At 42.0% G+C, this 20723-nt stretch overlaps 1 protein-coding gene across 1 annotated transcript in view; it reads left to right on the forward strand.

Moving 5' to 3' along the window:
• The window catches only part of ACOXL (acyl-CoA oxidase like), a 486411-nt gene that overhangs the window by 214307 nt on the left and 251381 nt on the right, over window positions 1-20723 (forward strand). Inside the window, exon 11 of the mRNA XM_068232279.1 lies at window positions 20125-20241. Within this exon, the coding sequence (XP_068088380.1) occupies window positions 20125-20241 (117 nt within the window). The remainder of the gene's footprint in view (window positions 1-20124; window positions 20242-20723) is intronic.

Genomic DNA, 20723 nt, shown 5'->3' on the forward strand with positions numbered 1-20723 from the left:
TAATTATGTAACCATGAAGCAGATGCCTGGCCTATGGTGTCTGTTCTCTCTGTTGTGATTTCCTTTCTGTTTCTTGCTGCCATAGAACCAGAGCACATTTTGTCAACGTGGTCATTTGGAATTGTTTTTTTCCTTCTTAGTACACAAGGCTTCGTTTTAGGTGTCTCTCTTGAAAACAAGAATGCACATGTTTTAAAGTGAAAGTGAAGCAAAACTTATGATATAATTAATGTTATCTTTAGTAGCAAAGAAAAGTCTCATATTATTATATTGAGTTATATAGCTTTTTTGGATCATTCTGTCATATTTGCAGTTTACAAACCACACTGTATTTTAAACTGAAACACAGCAGAGCTAGTGACCCTTTAAACTCCCCTGTAGTAAAACCTTATCTGAAGCTGCCTCTCAATGTTTGTTTGATGTGCAAGTGCTACGGAAAATAGGTCTTGGGCTGGAGAGCTCAGAAAAGCTCTTTTGCATAGATAACAACTGAAGTTTATTAACTCTTCCTGTACTGGAAACAACATGAGACTTAATTCGTTGCTACAATTGTTCTATTTCTTAACTGTACTACACTTACAATTCATTATATCATAAGTTTATTTTCATTTCGAATTCCCTCTAAAGCTTTTAAAAGCACAAGTGTAAATACATGCTGACTAATAACTTTATATCTGTCTGTTTAATTAAAATGGTGTATACATTACAATAATATGTACATGTAGGACTGCTATACTGTAGTTGCTTGTGGGTGAAAACTTTACCTTATTGTTCTACTTCTAGGGTTCCACTATCTAATTCAATTTACTTATATCTAGGCAGAAATTGATAAACTACAAAATATATCAGTACTGCCAGCAGTCTCTAATGATGTTTTCCATGTACAGTATTGCTGCCACTCTCAAGCATTATCATAGTTTCCCCACTTGCACACAAGTGCATAAAAGAAAGCAAAGCTCAGGAATAATGTGTTTTTTTATTGCATGTGAGATTCCACTTTTGTCAGGAAAAAGAAAGCTCTTCAGCTTAGCTCCTGTAATTACAGTACGAAAGATTAGTGCTAATCATCATTGCATGGATGTGGTAGAGGTGTCCAACAAAATCAAATGTTTAAAAACAGTTTAAGAAGGAGAGGCAGTGATAAGACTTACCTCTCCTGCAGAAAATAGCCAATACCACTTATTTAGGCAAGACAATTTATTAGTACCAAAAACAAGGGTATGACAACGCTTTTCATGGGTTTTGCCAGCTTCTTCAGGTCAAATTCCTAACTGACTGTAGATGGCAGTCTGATAAAATCCATGGATCAACTCTGCAGGGAATTACTATACCTGGTAATTATAGCTCTGGATGTCCTCTCATGCAAGAAGAGCATACAAGCCCTCTTTAAATGGAGATACAGAATTTTCCATAACTACATAACTACTTCCTGGGGTAAGGTAGTCCATTGTATCCATTCTTACTGTAAAGAGCCCCTTTCTGAATAAATGGCAAATGCTTTTTCTTCTATACACAGATTTTGTTCTGTTTTTCTTTGTACAAACCTAGGGACAAAAAGCTTATCTGCCATGCTTTTGTATTGCAGTCTGATGTATTTATACATGTTAATTAGGTCACCTCTCAGTCATTTTTTTCCCAAGCTAAATAAGTCCAACCTTCCTTAGTAAGTGAGACCTTCCTTCACATGAATTTAGTTGCCTGTCTTTGTACCTGTTCTAGAGCGCCATTGTCTTTCCTATAGTGTGGTGCCCAAAACTGTTACTAAGTACTTACTACTGTTAGTAAGGAAGGAAATCATGTTAGGATTGACTTCAAGATGGACACCAAGTGGAAAATCCTAAGGAGTTTTCTCTTTTTTTACTATAGAAAAATCACTAAATTCAAAATGTGGAAAGTGCAATATGTACGTTATAAAGCAGAGCAAGTTTTATATAAACACATATTTATATATTAAGAAAAGGTGGGTGGAAAGGCTGCGTGTCTCTAAACATATGTTGCAATTGATTGGTTAATCGCACAGGCATACACCGCCTCTGTCAGACTGAAAAATGCATGCCCTGCATCCAAGACAAATGCTAACATTTATTAAACTAGGAGGAACTTTAGCTTCCAATATGGTTTGCATGCAAAGTATATTATACTAGACACTCACCGTGGCGGTGAGGCAAACCTCCGGGCAAGTGACCTAACCTAAATTTAAAACCTTGGGAGCAGCTAAGCAAAAAAAAATGTGTAACTTACACATTTTTTTTGCTTAGCTGCTCCCAAGGTTTTAAATTTAGGTTTTCTTAACTTTGTAACTATGTAACTGTCAGGTTAGCTGCTCCCAGCCCCTCCTCCTGAGTTTCCTGTTTGCATAAAAAGTAGTAGCAGATTTGCATATGATTTGCATCTGAATTGAGTGCAAAGTGTGCAGAAAATCTATTTAGGTGCTGCACACTGAGCTGGTGGTCATTTCAGATGCAGCCTTAGTGGTATGCGCTGGCGTTCTCCTCGCTGTTCAACCACATATTTATATATGTGTTTTTTTCTGAGATAGTATGACTGACAGCTCCACTTTAACTTGTTATCAACCAGTACTCCCAAGTCTTTCTTCAAGTCTGATGGTCACAGTTTATCACGCAAAGTGGTAACTTAATAAATTAACACTGGAGAAGAAATGTAGAATTAGCGTTAAAGGACTAGTTAATGAACTTGATAACCGTAATCTTTAATGAATGCTGCCTTGTGTGTCTAAACACCATCAAAAAAAGACCCTCATTTCTGCTGTAGTATTTTATCTCAGCACTTTCTTCACACCATGTGTCTGGCTTATGTAATCCTTCCCCTGACTCATCTATATCTTCCTGTCAGGAAGAAGCAACCAGCCACAACTGCGTCACACACATACTGGGAAGAGTAATAGTTCAGATAATATGCAGAAAATATCATTTGAACAAAATTGTGTGTGCATGTATTGAACAAAGGACGTATTCTTTTTGCAGACATCACTTACCATCATTAGTCACAAATAGTTTGTAAACCTGTCATCATAATCTGAAGGCACTGTCTGGAAGGAAGACACCTGTGTGGTTAGGCTCTCAATGAAACAGCCAATGCTAAAATGTCACAATATTTCCTAGGTGGGAGCTCAGAACAATACATTGAATATTGCCCCTTACCTTATTATCAGCTGATGTATCCTATTTAGTTATATGGTGTTGGGACACTGCTATGGCCAAGATGCATGATCTTAATTTTGTTGACATTTACATTTGGTATTACCCAACTCATGTAGCCACTCTGTCAAGATCTTAGTTAACCAGTTCAGCCGCCTGGAACTGATACTCATGTACTACTTTTCATGCATTGTGCAGCAAGGATGTGAGTATAACGCCCTTTTAAGTTCTTCATTGCTGTGCAAGAATGTGTGTGTGTTCCCAAAGGCTCCAAAAGTACCAGTGATTGGTACAAGGGAACATGTGTCCCCTGAGCTGAGCTATGCTTGTTTTTTGGGAATGATCACTGTTAAAAAGAGTAACAGTGATCACTTTCTACTTACTGCAACTGAAAGTGAGACTCATGTCCTCTTTTCCTACCTCTACTCACCCAAGGAATGGAGTCTCACATCTTTGTAGTTTTGCTAATTGCGCAAAAGGTGGATCAGCGCAACACCAGGCCGCCTCCGAATGGCCTCCAATCAGAGGTGCGCTGAGCCCCCCCAGAAACTACAAACGCACCTTGAACCCAAACAGAAGCTCTGCATATACACCAAAAGCATGGCTGTTAAGTGGGAGCAGCTGACCAAAAACGAAATAAATTAGTACATAGCAAGGAAATGAACAGCGCTACTTAAAAACAGACAAGTGCCTACCTGCAAAAGAGTGCAAGCCCCACTTGTGGGATATAGTACACACCGAGCATACACATGACCTGTCTACCACTGGAGGAGGATGTTAGTTTCCTGTAACAGCTTGCATGCAACCTATTAAGTACTCGTCCCTCCCACTGCGAAGAAGTCGATCCTCCATGGGAGGGGCCTAACACTAACTAAATCCTAACCTATGTATATGTATAGCCTGGGTGCGGCTAATCAAATAAAATCGAAAATTGAAAATTGCGCAAAAGGTGGATCAGCGCAACACCAGGCCGCCCAGGCCGCCTCCGAATGGCCTCCAATCAGAGGTGCGCTGAGCCCCCCCAGAAACTACAAACGCACCTTGAACCCAAACAGAAGCTCTGCATATACACCAAAAGCATGGCTGTTAAGTGGGAGCAGCTGACCAAAAATGAAATAAATTAGTACATAGCAAGGAAATGAACAGCGCTACTTAAAAACAGGCAAGTGCCTACCTTCAAAAGATTGCAAGCCCCACTTGTGGGATATAATACACACCGAGCATACACATGACCTGTCTACCACTGGAGGAGGATGTTAGTTTCCTGTAACAGCTTGCATGCAACCTATTAAGTACTCGTCCCTCCCACTGCGAAGAAGTCGATCCTCCATGGGAGGGGCCTAACACTAACTAAATCCTAACCTATGTATATGCATAGCCTGGGTGCGGCTAATCAAATAAAATTGAAAATTGTGCAAAAGGTGGATCAGCGCAACACCAGGCCGCCTCCGAATGGCCTCCAATCAGAGGTGCGCTGAACCCCCCCAGAAACTACAAACGCACCTTGAACCCAAACAGAAGCTCTGCATATACACCAAAAGCATGGCTGTTAAGTGGGAGCAGCTGACCAAAAACGAAATAAATTAGTACATAGCAAGAAAATGAACAGCGCTACTTAAAAACAGGCAAGTGCCTACCTGCAAAAGAGTGCAAGCCCCACTTGTGGGATATAATACACACCGAGCATACACATGACCTGTCTACCACTGGAATTCTGGGGGGGCTCAGCGCACCTCTGATTGGAGGCCATTCGGAGGCGGCCTGGTGTTGCGCTGATCCACCTTTTGCGCAATTTTCAATTTTCGATTTTATTTGATTAGCCGCACCCAGGCTATGCAAATACATAGGTTAGGATTTAGTTAGTGTTAGGCCCCTCCCATGGAGGATTGACTTCTTCGCAGTGGGAGGGACGAGTACTTAATAGGTTGCATGCAAGCTGTTACAGGAAACTAACATCCTCCTCCAGTGGTAGACAAGTCATGTGTATGCTCGGTGTGTATTATATCCCACAAGTGGGGCTTGCACTCTTTTGCAGGTAGGCACTTGCCTGTTTTTAAGTAGCGCTGTTCATTTCCTTGCTATGTACTAATTTATTTCGTTTTTGGTCAGCTGCTCCCACTTAACAGCCATGCTTTTGGTGTATATGCAGAGCTTCTGTTTGGGTTCAAGGTGTGTTTGTAGTTTCTGGGGGGGCTCAGCGCACCTCTGATTGGAGGCCATTCGGAGGCGGCCTGGTGTTGCGCTGATCCACCTTTTGCGCAATTTTCAATTTTCGATTTTATTTGATTAGCCGCACCCAGGCTATGCATATACATAGGTTAGGATTTAGTTAGTGTTAGGCCTCTCCCATGGAGGATCGACTTCTTCGCAGTGGGAGGGACGAGTACTTAATAGGTTGCATGCAAGCTGTTACAGGAAACTAACATCCTCCTCCAGTGGTAGACAGGTCATGTGTATTCTCGGTGTGTATTATATCCCACAAGTGGGGCTTGCACTCTTTTGCAGGTAGGCACTTGCCTGTTTTTAAGTAGCGCTGTTCATTTCCTTGCTTTGTAGTTTTGCTGCCACTGTGTACGATTGTGCATGTGTACGCGTGGATCCTGCGCGTGCACCCACTCCTATGGGTCCTTGTGCGTGTGCTATCTTGCACGGGCACACAAGCACGCTCCTGATGACTTCCAAGACAGCACTGATTGGTGCATGGGAACACATATTGCTTGAGTCAATCTATGCCTGCTTTTTGTGAATGAATGCTTTTACAGCATGTAACCGTGATAATAGGCTGGAAGCACAAATGCATTGCGGAAAAAGGCTGCAGTTTTCCATGAACTTTGTGCATGTAGTGCCCATTTTAACGCATGCTTCATCTACCATAGACTTCTAGTACTTGTCAGCAGTCTATGTTGATTACAAGTTCTTTATTTTATACAGGGGAACTTGTGTGTTTTTTTAAATGAATGGGAATTGTTGTAGAAAAACTGTGACGTTTGAAACACACACGGCATTAACGTATGTGTAGTCCCAGCCTTAAAGCAAATATGTGGTTGAAAAAGAATAAAAGTTAGATACTTACCTCAGTATGGGCAGCTACACAGGCACAGGCTGTACTACAGCTGCACTCATACATGGACAGGAGCGCAGCCACTAGAACATATTCAACAACCTATGCAAACAAAGAATGGCACTGTAACAATGCAAAAAAATGGTCTTCCAAAAAAAAATCTTATCTCATCTTGATTTAAATTCTTTAATTTATTGGAGATGCCAGCATCTATACTGGCAGTGCTGCGTAATATGTTGGTGCTTCATAAATACAATAAATAATAGTACTGCTGCCAAGACAAATCACTATGTAATGGTTTGGTTTTCTTTCTTCTGTGAAGTGAGTAGTATTAACATCACATCTCCCAGAGTGCACTGGAGTAGAAGGCTATATATGACATCATAGCCTAGGCGGAACAAAATTGGGAAGGTGTGACTACATACCAAAATACAGTGATATCTAGTTGCTGAAATCAGGATAATGAAGGTCAAAATATCCTGAGTAATTTACTTATTTTGCACTTTATGTCATTACAGTTCCTCTTTAACTTACAGGTCTGTGGTTTCCTGGTTCTGATTTTTTGCTGTCTTGAATAAATTGAAGAAGAAATAAAAATCAGCTGTACACCACAGTCATGTGGAACTGCCCCACTTGAAAGAGAGACTTAGAAAATTAGATAAAGTGACCTTTAAAAAAACATTTTCATATGTGTATCCAGATGAAATCTTAACGACTGCGGCACTCTTCACTTAAGCACTGTCCATTTAGATGACTGGACAGCCTTCGGTACTGTCACTTACCACCATTAACCATCAATTGCGCAACCGCCGCATTTCAACTCCAATTTTCCATAATCTGCCCGATGCTTAGTCCATCCTGGAAGCATTTACTGCCACGCTTCCATGTGCCCCACGGGGATGAAAAACGCAGCATGCCGGTGAAGCACTGACGAAAGCCAAGAAATGCTTTTTGCCAGCTTGCAGAAAAGCATTTGGAACGAGACGCTGAACTGCTGTGGGCGCCCTTAGACTTCAGTTCCACTTGTGCTGGCATCGGTCTCTGAGTCAGACTCAATTCACCTAGCCATGCAATGCACGGATATAGATTACTTATTTTATAGCTATTTCTACATTTTTTAAATCCCTTCTTTAGGAAAACATTTCCTAAAGAAGCTATTTCACAGAAGTGGAGGCTGGTGGTGGCTCATTTCCATTGTCGCACCACATTTTGAGCCCTTGCATTTGTGAACGCAGCCGTCTTGGGTGGTATACATAGCGTATGAGATGACTGGATCTACCGTGAGCTTTACAAAAATTATGCCCACTACTGCCATCGTTTAAAAAGAGCTTTCATTCCATGCATTTACCCCCCGAGTATACCAGCCCTAAGTTTTGAATATTATTATTATTATTGATTTATATAGCGCCAGCATCTTAAGTGGCACTGTACAACAGCAACAGGGTATAACAATACAAAATAATCAATACAACAGTTAATACAAGACAATGGTGGATTACTGCCGATGCAGTGAACAATCAACAACATATTTTTACACAGGGTTGGGAAGAATGCACACACTTTACTCAGCATTTAGAGACAAAGGGGGAAGAGAGCCCTGGCCAAAGGCCTTCTTTAGTTGATTATAAGTGTTATGTGGCGCTGTAGACCTTGACTTTTTCATGCATGTCTGTGTCCCTATTGGAATCATGGTCACTTACTTCCTTTCCTTGGGGCCTCCATGGAGTTTTTTGGCATTAATATGAAGATTGGTGGTCCTAAAAGCAGGAAATGAGTGAAAGTAATAAAGATTAGTAATTTACTAATTTTTCGAAAGCCTATAAAAAAAGTCTTATTTGTTGTTGACTCTTCATGAGCTTTCTCCACTGTCTCTCCACTGGAATTGGAGACATCCAGGAGTAATAGAAATATTCAAAGGAAAAAACACATCTCAACAATAACAAGCTTCTGTCCGAGTTTCCACTGGCTACTGAAGGCAGACTGCTCATCACCCAGCCCTTCCCTGATTGAAGGGTGTGTCCTATCAGTTACAGCCACTGAATTTTTTCCCAGGTTGATTGGTGGGCCATTCTGATGTTGAATTGGTAGATACCTTCTAGGATGTTGTGCAGGAATCTTGTGGGAAACACAAGGAATACAAGAGAACCGGCACCGTCCATTGTATATAGCTCTTTTATTAGCTCTGCAAAGGAATATCAGCAATTAAAGCGACGTTTCAGGGCAGCCGCCCCTTTATCAAGCTATGCTGTGCACGAGACAACCTAAGAATGAATTACACCACATATATATACCCCAGCAGCATCCCAGAACAACCAATCCTGTACTCCCAAGACTATCTATCCAATCACAGGGTCTCACCTTATGCGGACCTGATGGGAGACTAAAGTTCTGGTCATGCTATTGGAAGATTCAAACGAAGTTCACCTCCACCCCTCCTACCTCTCCAACGGATGCCTCCACTCCGGCGCACACCTTGCGCTGGGGCCACTCCCACCTGCCCGCCGCTCCAGCGGACCTGATGGGAAACTGGCCAAACATGACGCGTAGTGCAGAGAAAACTCCTCCTATCTCGTCACCCAGCGACGACAGACGCAAGCGGCGTTGCTAACGCCGCTCTGCGCTGTTGATGTTACTAAGGAGGGCGCCGGCCAAGGCAGCCAATGGGAGAAGATCTATCCAGTATTTTCACATATCCTAACTTTATGTATGTCTAACATAGTGTATAACTAACATACATACTACTCCATAGCCATGCGTCATAAACCTATCACAGAGGGCGGCCAGGGACACACAAAGGAGGACAATATTGTATATAAAAATACATATTAACATCAGCGGCTAGCACTGCAAGCATAAATCATGCATGCAGTGGCAGCCCTCACTTACAAAGTTAATCAACTCAGATCATACTAGGACAGATATCCTGGTGTAAACAAAACATAAAAGACATAGTTTTTGAGCATGAAATATGTCTTTTATGTTTTGTTTACACCAGGATATTTGTCTTAGTATGATCTGAGTTGATTAACTTTGTAAGTGAGGGCTGCCACTGCATGCGTGATTTATGCTTGCAGTGCTAGCCGCTGATGTTAATATGTATTTTTATATACAATATTGTCCTCCTTTGTGTGTCCCTGGCCGCCCTCCGTGATAGGTTTATGACGCATGGCTATGGAGTAGTATGTATGTTCGTTATACACTATGTTAGACATACATAGTGTTAGGATATGTGAAGATACTGGATAGATCTTCTCCCATTAGCTGCCTTGGCCGGCGCCCTCCTTAGTAACATCAACAGCGTAGAGCGGCGTTAGCAACGCCGCTTGCGTCTGTCGTCGCTGGGTAATGAGATAGGCGGAGTTTTCTCCGTACTACGCGTCATGTTTGGCCAGTTTCCCATTAGGTCCACCGGAGCGGCGGGCAGGTGGGAGTGGCCCCAGCGCAAGGTGTGCGCCGGAGTGGAGGCATCCGTTGGAGAGGTAGGAGGGGTGGAGGTGAACTTCGTTTGAATCTTCCAATAGCATGACCAGAACTTTAGTCTCCCATCAGGTCCGCATAAGGTGAGACCCTGTGATTGGATAGATAGTCTTGGGAGTACAGGATTGGTCGTTCTGGGATGCTGCTGGGGTATATATATGTGGTGTAATTCATTCTTAGGTTGTCTCTTGCACAGCATAGCTTGATAAAGGGGCGGCTGCCCTGAAACGTCGCTTTAATTGCTGATATGCCTTTGAAGAGCTAATAAAAGAGCTATAAACAATGGATGGTGCCGGTTCTCTTGTATTCCATGATTGAATGACTGGAGTGCAGCTGGTCATACCGTGGCACATCCGCCTTGCAACACTGAGGAGTGCTCCACAACTACTTCGATAAGGAATCTTGTGGGAAGGAACAGTGTTAGGACAGAGTATTCGGAGAGTTGACAAAGCTCCAGAGATTGTTGCCCATTTAGAACTTGGAGTTTTAGCGCCCCCCGCATATAAATGGAGCATCTATTTCCATGTACAGTGGAACTTTGGATTGTGAGCATAATTCATTCTGGAAAAATGCTTGCAAGCACTTTTATATCAAAACAAATTTCCCCATAAGGTTTCATGGAAACTCTGATGATTTGTTCCGCAACCCAAAAACATTTATCAAAAAATATTTAGTACAAAGTACCGTATAAAGTAAACAAGACTTTCATTATAACTAACGGAATCATTGCTATCTGCTGGCTCACCCCAACCATTTTTTTTAGTGGCTTTAACAAGAAACTTATCCAGTGATAGTTACTTTTGCCGACTTTTGGGGATTTAATGGAAATGTGACATTGTACAGTCCCTACCCTCAGATTAAGTACAATCCTGCAGTGTCAAAAGGAGAAGAACAATCGGCTCAGTTGTGATAATGTGACACACGTGTACAAAATGAATAAGCTAGTCACGTCATCATAACTGCTTGTATATCATGACGTTGCTTGCTTATCAGCAAGTCAAAAATTCATAAAAATGTTTGCTTGCCTTGCAAAGTGCTCTTAAAACAAGTTACATGAAATCCAAGGTTTTATTGTGCTTGCACTTCATACAGTACAGAAAATCTCATTGGTTGTCTACTGTTTTGCATTGGAAGAGGTATGCTTTTCATTGCTCTACTATTGCCTTAATTGTTTAGTTGATTATACGTGTTATGCGGCTCTGTAGCCCTTGACTATTTTATGCATGTGAAGCACATCAACTGTACAGGCCACCATAGAGTTATCAGCACAGCTGTACAGCCATGACTTGGCTACATAGAAATGTAACAACAGAACATCGTAACATAGAACACAGGAATGGAGCTGCGGTGGAGTAGGTCTGTGCTCAGCTTATCAAGAGGAAATGAATGCTTTAGGAGAATGAATCTCTATTCTTGTCTGAAACACACAAAGGAGATATTTTGTGGTGTCTTATCTTGTGTACTCCATGCTTTGAGAAATGTTGCACTGCGCTCTCCTGCACCGCTGTTTGTTTCATAACCTTTATATTCAAAGAAAGCTTCGTACAACCTGACATCTAACCTTTGAATTAAACAAAATGCACAAGGACTGCCAAAATACTTTACCTCTAACTTTCCATTAAAGTGAAAACTACTTTCATTAGATCTGTGACATTTTACTGCAGTACTGGCAGAATGGGATTGAACAGAGATTTAAATCTGTAAGCACTGCATAGAAAAGTGAATGGGTTTATTTGACACATAAAACATTGTATAGAGCAGGGGTCTCAAACTCGCGGCCCGCGGGCCATTTGCGGCCCTCGATACAATATTTTGTGGCCCGCGCCGGCAAAAGCTTCCTTATAGTTCGCTTCAGTGCTCCCAAGTAATCTGCAGAGCCCCCAAATCGCCCGGGGGGCAATCCGCCGGCATTTCCTGGAAGGGGCAGAGCTTTCAGCTTCAGCTCTGCCCCTCCTGATGTCAATCGCCGCATGGATCGCCGCCTCTCCCCGCCCCTCTCTGTGAAGGAAGAGTGAGAGGGGCGGGCAGAGGCGGCGATGCACCGCGATTGACGTCAGGAGGGGCAGAGCTGAAGCTGAAAGCTCTGCCCCTTCCAGAAGATGCAGGCGGATTGCCCCCCGGGCGATTTGAGGGCTCTGCAGCCCTCGTTTTGCGGCGGGGAAACACGGCGGATTACTTGTAATGGGAGCACTGAAGCGAACTATAAGGAAAAAAAGACAAAATAGTTGGCTTCAGTGTAAATTTGAATTTCAAATAAAAATCAATGCGGGGGGGGGGGGGGTTGCGTTAGCTGCTGATTGATTGATTGATTCCCTTATGCGGCCCAGTCTCATTCTGATTTTGCCTCCTGCAGCCCCCAGGTAAATTGAGTTTGAGACCCCTGGTATAGAGTAATATCAAGCAGCGAAAATAGAAGTAAAGGAATTGATATACCAAATAGTATTAATTTTATAGTAACAATACTATACTATATTACTAACATACTGCTCATGTCAAACACGTCATTTATCCCTTCCTTACACTAACCCTCTTACTCCCGCTGAGCCTAACATGAATCCTCTTACTCCCCCTATACCTAACTCTATCACTCCTACTACAGGTGCACCTAACACTAACCCTTCTATTACCACTACCCACTGCCGCTACATCTACAATAACCCCTCTACTATCGCTTCTCAAAGCCACTACACCTACACTAGCCTCTCTACTACTGCTACTCACTGTGGCTACACCTACACTAACTCCTCTACTACCACCATTCACTGTTACACCTACACTAAACTAACCCGTCTACTCTCTCTACTTACTGCCGCTACACCTACACTAACCCCTCTACTACTACTACTCTACTACCGCTACTCACTGCCGCTACACCTACACTAACCCCTCTACTGCCACTACACCTACACTAACCCCTCTACTCCCGCTATTCACTGCCGTTACACCTACACTAACTCCTCTACTACCACTACTCGCTGCCACTACACCTACAATAACCCCTCTACTATGATATTCACTGCTGTTACACCTACACTAACCCCTCTACCACCACAATTTACTGCCGTTACACCTACACTAACCCCACTACTACTGCAATTCACTGCCGTTACACCTACACTAACCCCTCTACTACCGCAATTCACTGCCGTTACACCTACACTAACCCCTCTACTCCATCTACTCACAGCCACTACACCTACACCTCCCCCTCTACTACTACCTATTACTACCGATACACCTACAGTAACCTAATAGCTACTTATTCTAACCTTCCTACACCTAACATTTACATTCCTAAGGCCGGTTTTACACTGCAAACTGGCGGCAGTGATGCGGTACGTCGTGCCCGCCGCACCGCCAGAGACACGCCTTCAGGGAACGACCACTTTATTTCCAAGTTCCAGCCTCCAGCACAATCACCTAAAAACTTCACAGCTTTTAATTTCCATAAAAGATTCCAATAAAATTAGCATCCTGACATGTGAAATACCGGTACATGCCAGAGTTAGGGCTAGTTTCCATTTAGCACGCTTTCCGACTGCACTGTCTGCTGTTTCCATACATGCGCTGCGATTCACCACTGAATCGCAGCACATGGTTGGTGATGGCGCCCGCTATCTATAATGAATGGAATCGCAAGCCCCCCCTTCCGGGAGTGATGTGCAATGCTCTGCATTGCAGTGGAAACGAGCCCTTACATGCAGGCGTTCCACATAGGCTTATGGCTCTTGTGGCTGAGAAGCCACCAAGCTCCTCCCACTCCATGTGCCATGTCACGGATCTCTGCTACATGTACTAGATCGAGCCAATAAGTTTGGATTTTTGAGCAAGAAAATAATCTGTAATGTAAGTCTGCATTGTTGGTTGGAAATGTATTTTAAGTTGTTTTACGCATATTTAAGTTTAAATATACCTATACTTTAATATAAAATGGATTGTTTTCCTGCAATAGTTGTCCTTTAATCCAGGACTTAAAACAGAATGTTCCGTGTTTGTATTTGCAAGTTTCCTCACTGGTCACATTAAATCCTGTTTGGCTGAGACACTGTTAATCTAAATCCTCACTGTTTTTTTTTCTGCCTTGCACTTGTCACCATGTTACAAGATCAATAAACAAACTGTGTAGCTCTTCAGAGGTAATGGACCTCAAGGTGATGGTTGAATGAGGTGATGTAATTAGTCTAAGGCCCAGTAACTATTTACTGGTCACTAAGAAAACACTAGATCCTAGGCCACAGATGTGTTTACACAATTGTTTATTGATTGAGGAGTTATTTTTATTATTATTATTTTGGAATTATATGACAAGATAATTCATGGTAATTTATTAAAGCAAAGAAACCTATCCTTACATTAAATAGCAGAAGTAGTTTTCTGTGTGTACATGCTGCCATGCCTTTTCAGGGTGCTTACTAATGTAATCATGGTAAGGGTTGGTCTGTCTTGCTCAGGTTAGTGTAGATGCATCAGTATGTGTCACTCTTTGCCAGAAGCAGGAGATTTGGGCGCTCGTGATTGGCGGACAGTTTGGGTGCTGCCACAGGTGCTTATAGAAATAATGGCTATGGGGGAAATTTGGGTGCCTGCTTGCACACGCTATTTGTTGACGTATTACGCATTGCACTATTTTTGGGGTGGCGCAGGTGCTACAAAATATGAATGGAAGATAGCATATTTGCACGTTTCTTCCCCAAGACTTTCACATGATTGGAGAATATGCTGCAGGATATGGACACATGATTGGAGAATATGTTGCAGGATATGGACACATGATTGGATATGCTGCAGGATATGGACGCATGATTGGAGAATATGGTGCATGATATGGAGACATGATTGGATATGCTGCAGGATATGGACACATGATTGGAGAATATGCTGCAGGCTATGGACAAATGATTGGAGAATATGCTGCAAAATATGGACACATGATTGGAGAATATGCTGCAGGATATGGACACATGATTGGAGAATATGCTGCAGGCTATGGACATATGATTGGAGAATATGCTGCAAAATATGGACACATGATTGGAGAATATGCTGCAGGATATGGACACATGATTGGAGAATATGCTGCAGGATATGGATACATGATTGGAGAATATGCTGCAGGATATGGACACATGATTGGAGAATATGCTGCAAAATATGGACACATGATTGGAGAATATGCTGCAGGATACGGACACATGATTGGAAAATATGTTGCAGGATATGGACACATGATTGGAGAATATGCTGCAGGATATGGACACATGATTGGAGAATATGCTGCAGGATATGGACACAAGATTGGAGAATATGCTGCAGGATAAAGACACGATTGGAGAATATGCTGCAGAATATAGATTTTCATGGTAATAGAGACAGATGAATGACTGCTATGCGGACGCGGACCAAACAGGCTTTAGTTGCAATGATTTAATTTCACTTTCGATTTACTAAAACAATTGTATCTTTCATCTTCCACTAGGTCAAACTGGTGGTCTGTAAATATACCGTATACACATATCTTCACATCACCTATATGAAATTTTGGGCTGTAGTGAATTATCAGTGTAGCTGCCACAGCAAAATCATAATGATTGATGGGCGTGAATTAATAATAAAACCGCTATGCAGGAGCACTTGCAAAACCTGTCGTCAGTTAATGACTTGTTCAAAGCCAGAATTAATAAGAAAATAAATAAAACTAGATGGGTAAAACTTCAGTCTAGACCACATCCTGTAGGGTTGTTTTGCAAATATATCCCCAGGTCACATTCTATCAAAACTAGCAATTATTCCTTGTATATTGATGCAATCTTTAAATTACATTGTCTCTTTACAAACGCATAAAGACATTCTTGTTTTGTCAGCTAAGAACATGCAGTATTCACAAGCAGTTATCTACTATTTGGTATGTTGTGATTTATAAAGTATTCTTGCTGTTTGTTATTAAGGGAATACAGTATGTACCGTAGGTGTTTTTCAACCTTTTCGGGAACAGCGCTACCCTGGCCCCTTGCTGATTCACACTGCAAGAGCTTTTTTAAAGGGACCCTGAGCAGTGGATGAAAATCAAAATCAGGACTTACTTGGGGCTTCCTGTAGCCTGCAAGGTCCCCTGGCATCTTCCTGGCCTCTTCTGTGGTCCCGCTATCTTGTCTGATAATCCAGCGATTTCCAAGCAAATAGTCTGTGTGCGCTCCCGAAGCATGCCTGGTGCATCATCATGCCGGGCACCGTCATCCTCCTGCGCATGAGTGGTACAGTGTTTAGAGAACCGCGCATGCGCAGGACGGTGATGGCGCCCAGCATGATGAGGCAGCAGGTGCGCTTCAGGAGCGGGCATGGGCGATTTGCTTGGAAGTCACCGGATTACTGGACCAGACAACAGGACCATGGAAGATGCCAGGAAGATGCCGGGGGACCTCGCGGGCTATGGGGGGCTACTGGAAGCCCCAAGTAAGTCCCGATTTTGATTTTCATCCACTGCGTAGGGTCTCTTTAAGTGCTTGTGATTTTAAAAGCTCTGGCTAATGCAATGCTATGGGGGATTTTTACATCACTCCAGTGAGACCACACACATAGGATAACATTAGCAAGAGCTTTTAAGATCACTAAGTACTTAGAAACGGAGCAGTGCTTTTCAGCGCAGGTAGATTTAGGCGCAGCCGGGGCCACCATAGACTGTAATAGGAATTACAGCTATAGCACGCTCAGTGAGTAACGTCGGCGCCGTCAGAAGACGTAGCCGAAGTTGCTTTTAAAACACAATGATTCGGCCTCCAGCAATAGCTGGAAGCCAAATTATTTCATTCCCCACTATCCATGGCGGCCTGGAGGGGGAATAGTAATTAACACGGCCCAGACTTGTGCAGAAGCAGGATCAGAACCATATACCGGCTGTATCCTGCGCCCAAGTCTACCGGCGCCGAATTTAAAATGTATGCCTTAGAAAAGCTCTTGTAGTGTGAACTAGCCCTTAAGAAGCAGGGCTTTTTTTGTCTTGGCTCACAAAAATCACAGGGTCACGAGAAAATGAAATTGGCTCCTGACTGGCCCACAGAACTCAGCTGTCATTAGATAGCAGAGGATAGCAGCGAGGGAGCAATATCTTCATGGCGATATTACGAAGACGTGAAATCTGTATCCTGTCAGAGACTAGTGAGCACATCACCCGGGGGCCCAAAAGGGATGATTTTGTCTTACTTATTTACTTAATTTATAAAAAAAACTGTTTTTAATCAGGTAAATATGACATATTTCAAGTACATATTTTTAACTACACCTGCTGGTTTGAGTGGATTTTTTTTAACTAAAAAAGATGCTTGTTTAGTAGCTGGGTACGAATTATCAGTTTTTAGAATTTTGTTAAGTAAATCTGCGAGGAAAAAAAAATGCAAGTTAAATACCATATACTTTGAGCCATGAGACGCACTTTTCCTCCCAAAAGTGTTATGGTCCAAATAATGCAATTCAGACCGATGCCAGGTTTCCCAGGTATCCCCCCACAAAAACATGCTACCACCAGACCTTTGATAACTATAGCTGATGGTCTTGTGGGCAGGACCAGGCTACATCATTGGGGCCAATCACTGCACTCGCTGAGTAGCAGTGACCTAACAGGTGTCAGTGGGTGTCATTCCTTAAACAATGAAGGAACGATGCCCACTGATGCCTGATAGGTCACTGCTACTCAGCTAGAGCAGTGATTGGCCCCAATGATGGAGCCTGGTCCCACCCACAAGACCATCAGTGTTCCTGAGGGACAGGTGAGGATTTACACTACACACAGGTTTCAGTGGACATTTTACACTTGGGGGCAGTGGCCAGGGGTCCTTTGCGTACGTCGTTCATCGCAAGATCACACCCAGTTATCACCGGGCACCGGACTGACCAAATTGGACCAATATTTTCCAACATCCCACCAATTTTAGCACGAAGTCGATCGAATCATCGATCAGGTGGACATATTGCGGCTCAGATTTTCATCCAATACAATTATCAAATCAGATTGGGCCTCAAACTCAATAGCCGTATGGCCAACTTAAGGCTATGTTAAAACAGATGACAGTAATATAATTCCTTAAAGAGACACTGAAGCGAAAAAAAAATTATGATATTATGATTTGTATGTGTAGCACAGCTAAGAAATAAAAAATTAAGATCAGATACATCAGTCTAATTGTTTTCAGTACAGGAAGAGTTAAGAAACTCCAGTTGTTATCTCTATGCAAAAAAGCCATTAAGCTCTACAACTTTCAAAGTCGTGGAAAGGGCTGTTATCTGACTTTTATCATCTCAACTGTTTTCTTTTTCTCTGCCAGAGGAGAGGTCATTAGTTCACAGACTGCTCTGAAAGAATCATTTTGAATGCAGAGTGTTGTGTAATCTGCACATATTAGAGAATGATGCAATGTTAGAAAAAACACTATATACATGAAAATAAAAATATAAGAATATTTTCTTTGCTGCTAATCTTCTAGCAATTATTCATAGTACACAACCAATTCATTATATCATATTTTTTTTTTCGCTTCAGTGTCTCTTTAACTTGTTGATCATGTGTCTGTGACAAAAAAAGTGCCATGTTGCCATAATTTCATGATTCAATAATAAAATGATTTTACACAACAATACAAATATGAACAAAATGTTGAAACACTTTTTTACAAAGTGGGATCGCCTTCAGTTAATGCTAAACACCAGTATGTCATGTTTGCCACAGTGGGAATCCAGCGATGCCTCCTCTCTGGAGAGTATGACTGGCATGCCTTCAGTCACCTCCACCCATACTAGCATGTGGCTCTGGGTGGAGTTCAGCTCTAAAAATCAGCTCAATCTAAACACTGGAAAATGAAAATACTCTAAGCAGAATGTTATAAAACAGCCTCAGGCATGGAGGGGTTAAACGTTAAACCATATAATTGCTTTAGCAAGTTCCTTAAAATCTTTTTTGAAATGTTGGTCACATGCCCCTTGGCTGTGGTTTCCTGAATGGAAAGATTCAGCTGTGCAGAGGGCACATTAGGGCAGCAGAGCTCACTCAGTATAACTTTACTGAAATCAATCAGCTCAGAGATTCGGCTTCTAGACAGGAAATACAGAGTACTAGCTTCTTTATCAGGTATCTTCCTCATTATTTAATAGTAAAAAATGAGTTGTTTAATAAAAATCAGAAGGCCTTCTAAAAGAAAAGTACATCACTTGAGAAAGGCTGTTACATCTCTTACATAATATTAACCATGCCTTAAAATTCTTGCCTGAAGTCAATCTTTAATGAAGAAAAAAATCACCTGACTGCCTCAGCAGTTAATATATCAACTGCTTTGTTTCCATCACATTCATTTCTATTTAAATTAGCATACAGGGCATCAGTCTTATGCATATAATCTTGCTGATACATTCCTTTGCACGATACTGATGATGATGATTATCATTTAGTATTTATATAGCGCCGGCATCTTCTGCAGCGCTGTACAGAGATTCTTGACTTGTCACTTAACCCTACCATAGTCATTTGTCCTTATATGTATCCTGTAGTGTGTGTTTTGTAGTCTAGGGCCCTGGCTGGGAGTGTTAACCACTACGCTGCTGTGCTGCCCGTACTGATTACTTTGAATCAACAAAACAAGTCATTAGGATTACTCCCTTGAAAAAGCAGTGTAGCCCATATTTTAATTAGATACATTGCTTGTAACTATCTTACATGCTCACTGCTGTCAGGGGTGCAGTCTCGCAGAAATTTGCAACACAGCGGGGACCCTGAACCAGGGAGGCACTCCTTCATCCATCTTATTCGTTTTTAATTGGTGCTATGCTGGTAATTAACACCTCTATAGTTGTAATCCTTAACAAACTTATAAGCACATGAGAGCACGACTGGCCAAGGTAGAGGTGGTGACCATGGGAGAACGGAGCAGCTAGAGAGGACAGCAAGGGAGCCCACAGACCACATGGGGCTGGAGGAAGCCCCAGGTAAGTATTCTCTTGTGGGATATAAAAATAGTTGCTAAAAACGGTGAGTACCATTTCAATATCCCTTGTGATTAAGGTGACAATAACCATGCACTCTATTAGCTCCTGGTTTTCTCCATTTGTGTCTTTCTGGTTCCCTGGACTGTCCAGGTGATCCATCAAGCTGTCCTTCATTTGTGCGTCTCTGTTCACTAAGGACTTGCAGTCTACTGCATATGCTTGCAAAGACTAATTTGAACTGGCAGGACTTGATGATACTGCTTAATGAATAGAAAGGGAAGGGGCCATAATGTGTCAGGATGTACTAAAGAAGCCAAGTTGTTTTAGAAATGTTTTAGAAAAGGATTTATACTTTAACACAATGAATGCATACAATCCTAACTTTACTATCACATATTCTACCAAATGATTATATTGCGTTCGTGTTGTACTCGTGTTGAATTAACATTCTTTGTTTTGCAGTCGGAGGCAGTTTGGCCCGAAAGACAAAGAGGAAGTACAGATAATTGAACATCAAACCCAGCACTTACGGCTGATGCCACATCTAGCTACAGCGCTGGCACTGACATTTACCAGCAGGTACTACAGAGCTCTTTCTCTTTGTTTTGTACGAGGCCACATTTACTTCTTACAAGGTTTAAAAGTGAACAGTTTTCCTGCCAAAGGACAGCATGCTTTCTTACAGATTGCACTTGCTCAGAATAGTTTAATACTAACATGTAATAGATTGGAGAGTGAATTTCATGCATTTCCATTCCAAGGCATTGTGATGTCCACACTAGACATTGATAGCAGTGGCACCCTTTATAGTGTCTTTCAGCTTATTTATTTTAAACATTTGTAAAAACATTCTATTTTATTAAAAACCCGAAATAAACATTTAATACATTTTTTTTTTTATGGGTTTAACCTGCTGGTTTGATTGGTAAAGTGTTTTGAGTGGAAGAGTGTGCTACTTTACTGTAGTAGTAAAGCAATCACTAACATTACAGAAGAAAAGTCCCCAGACTTGGTGACTGTTAAATAAACCCTGTTGTCCTCTGTGGTGTGATCTTATCAAA

This window comes from Hyperolius riggenbachi, chromosome 4, assembly GCF_040937935.1.
Source record: "Hyperolius riggenbachi isolate aHypRig1 chromosome 4, aHypRig1.pri, whole genome shotgun sequence".
Lineage (NCBI taxonomy): Eukaryota > Metazoa > Chordata > Amphibia > Anura > Hyperoliidae > Hyperolius > Hyperolius riggenbachi.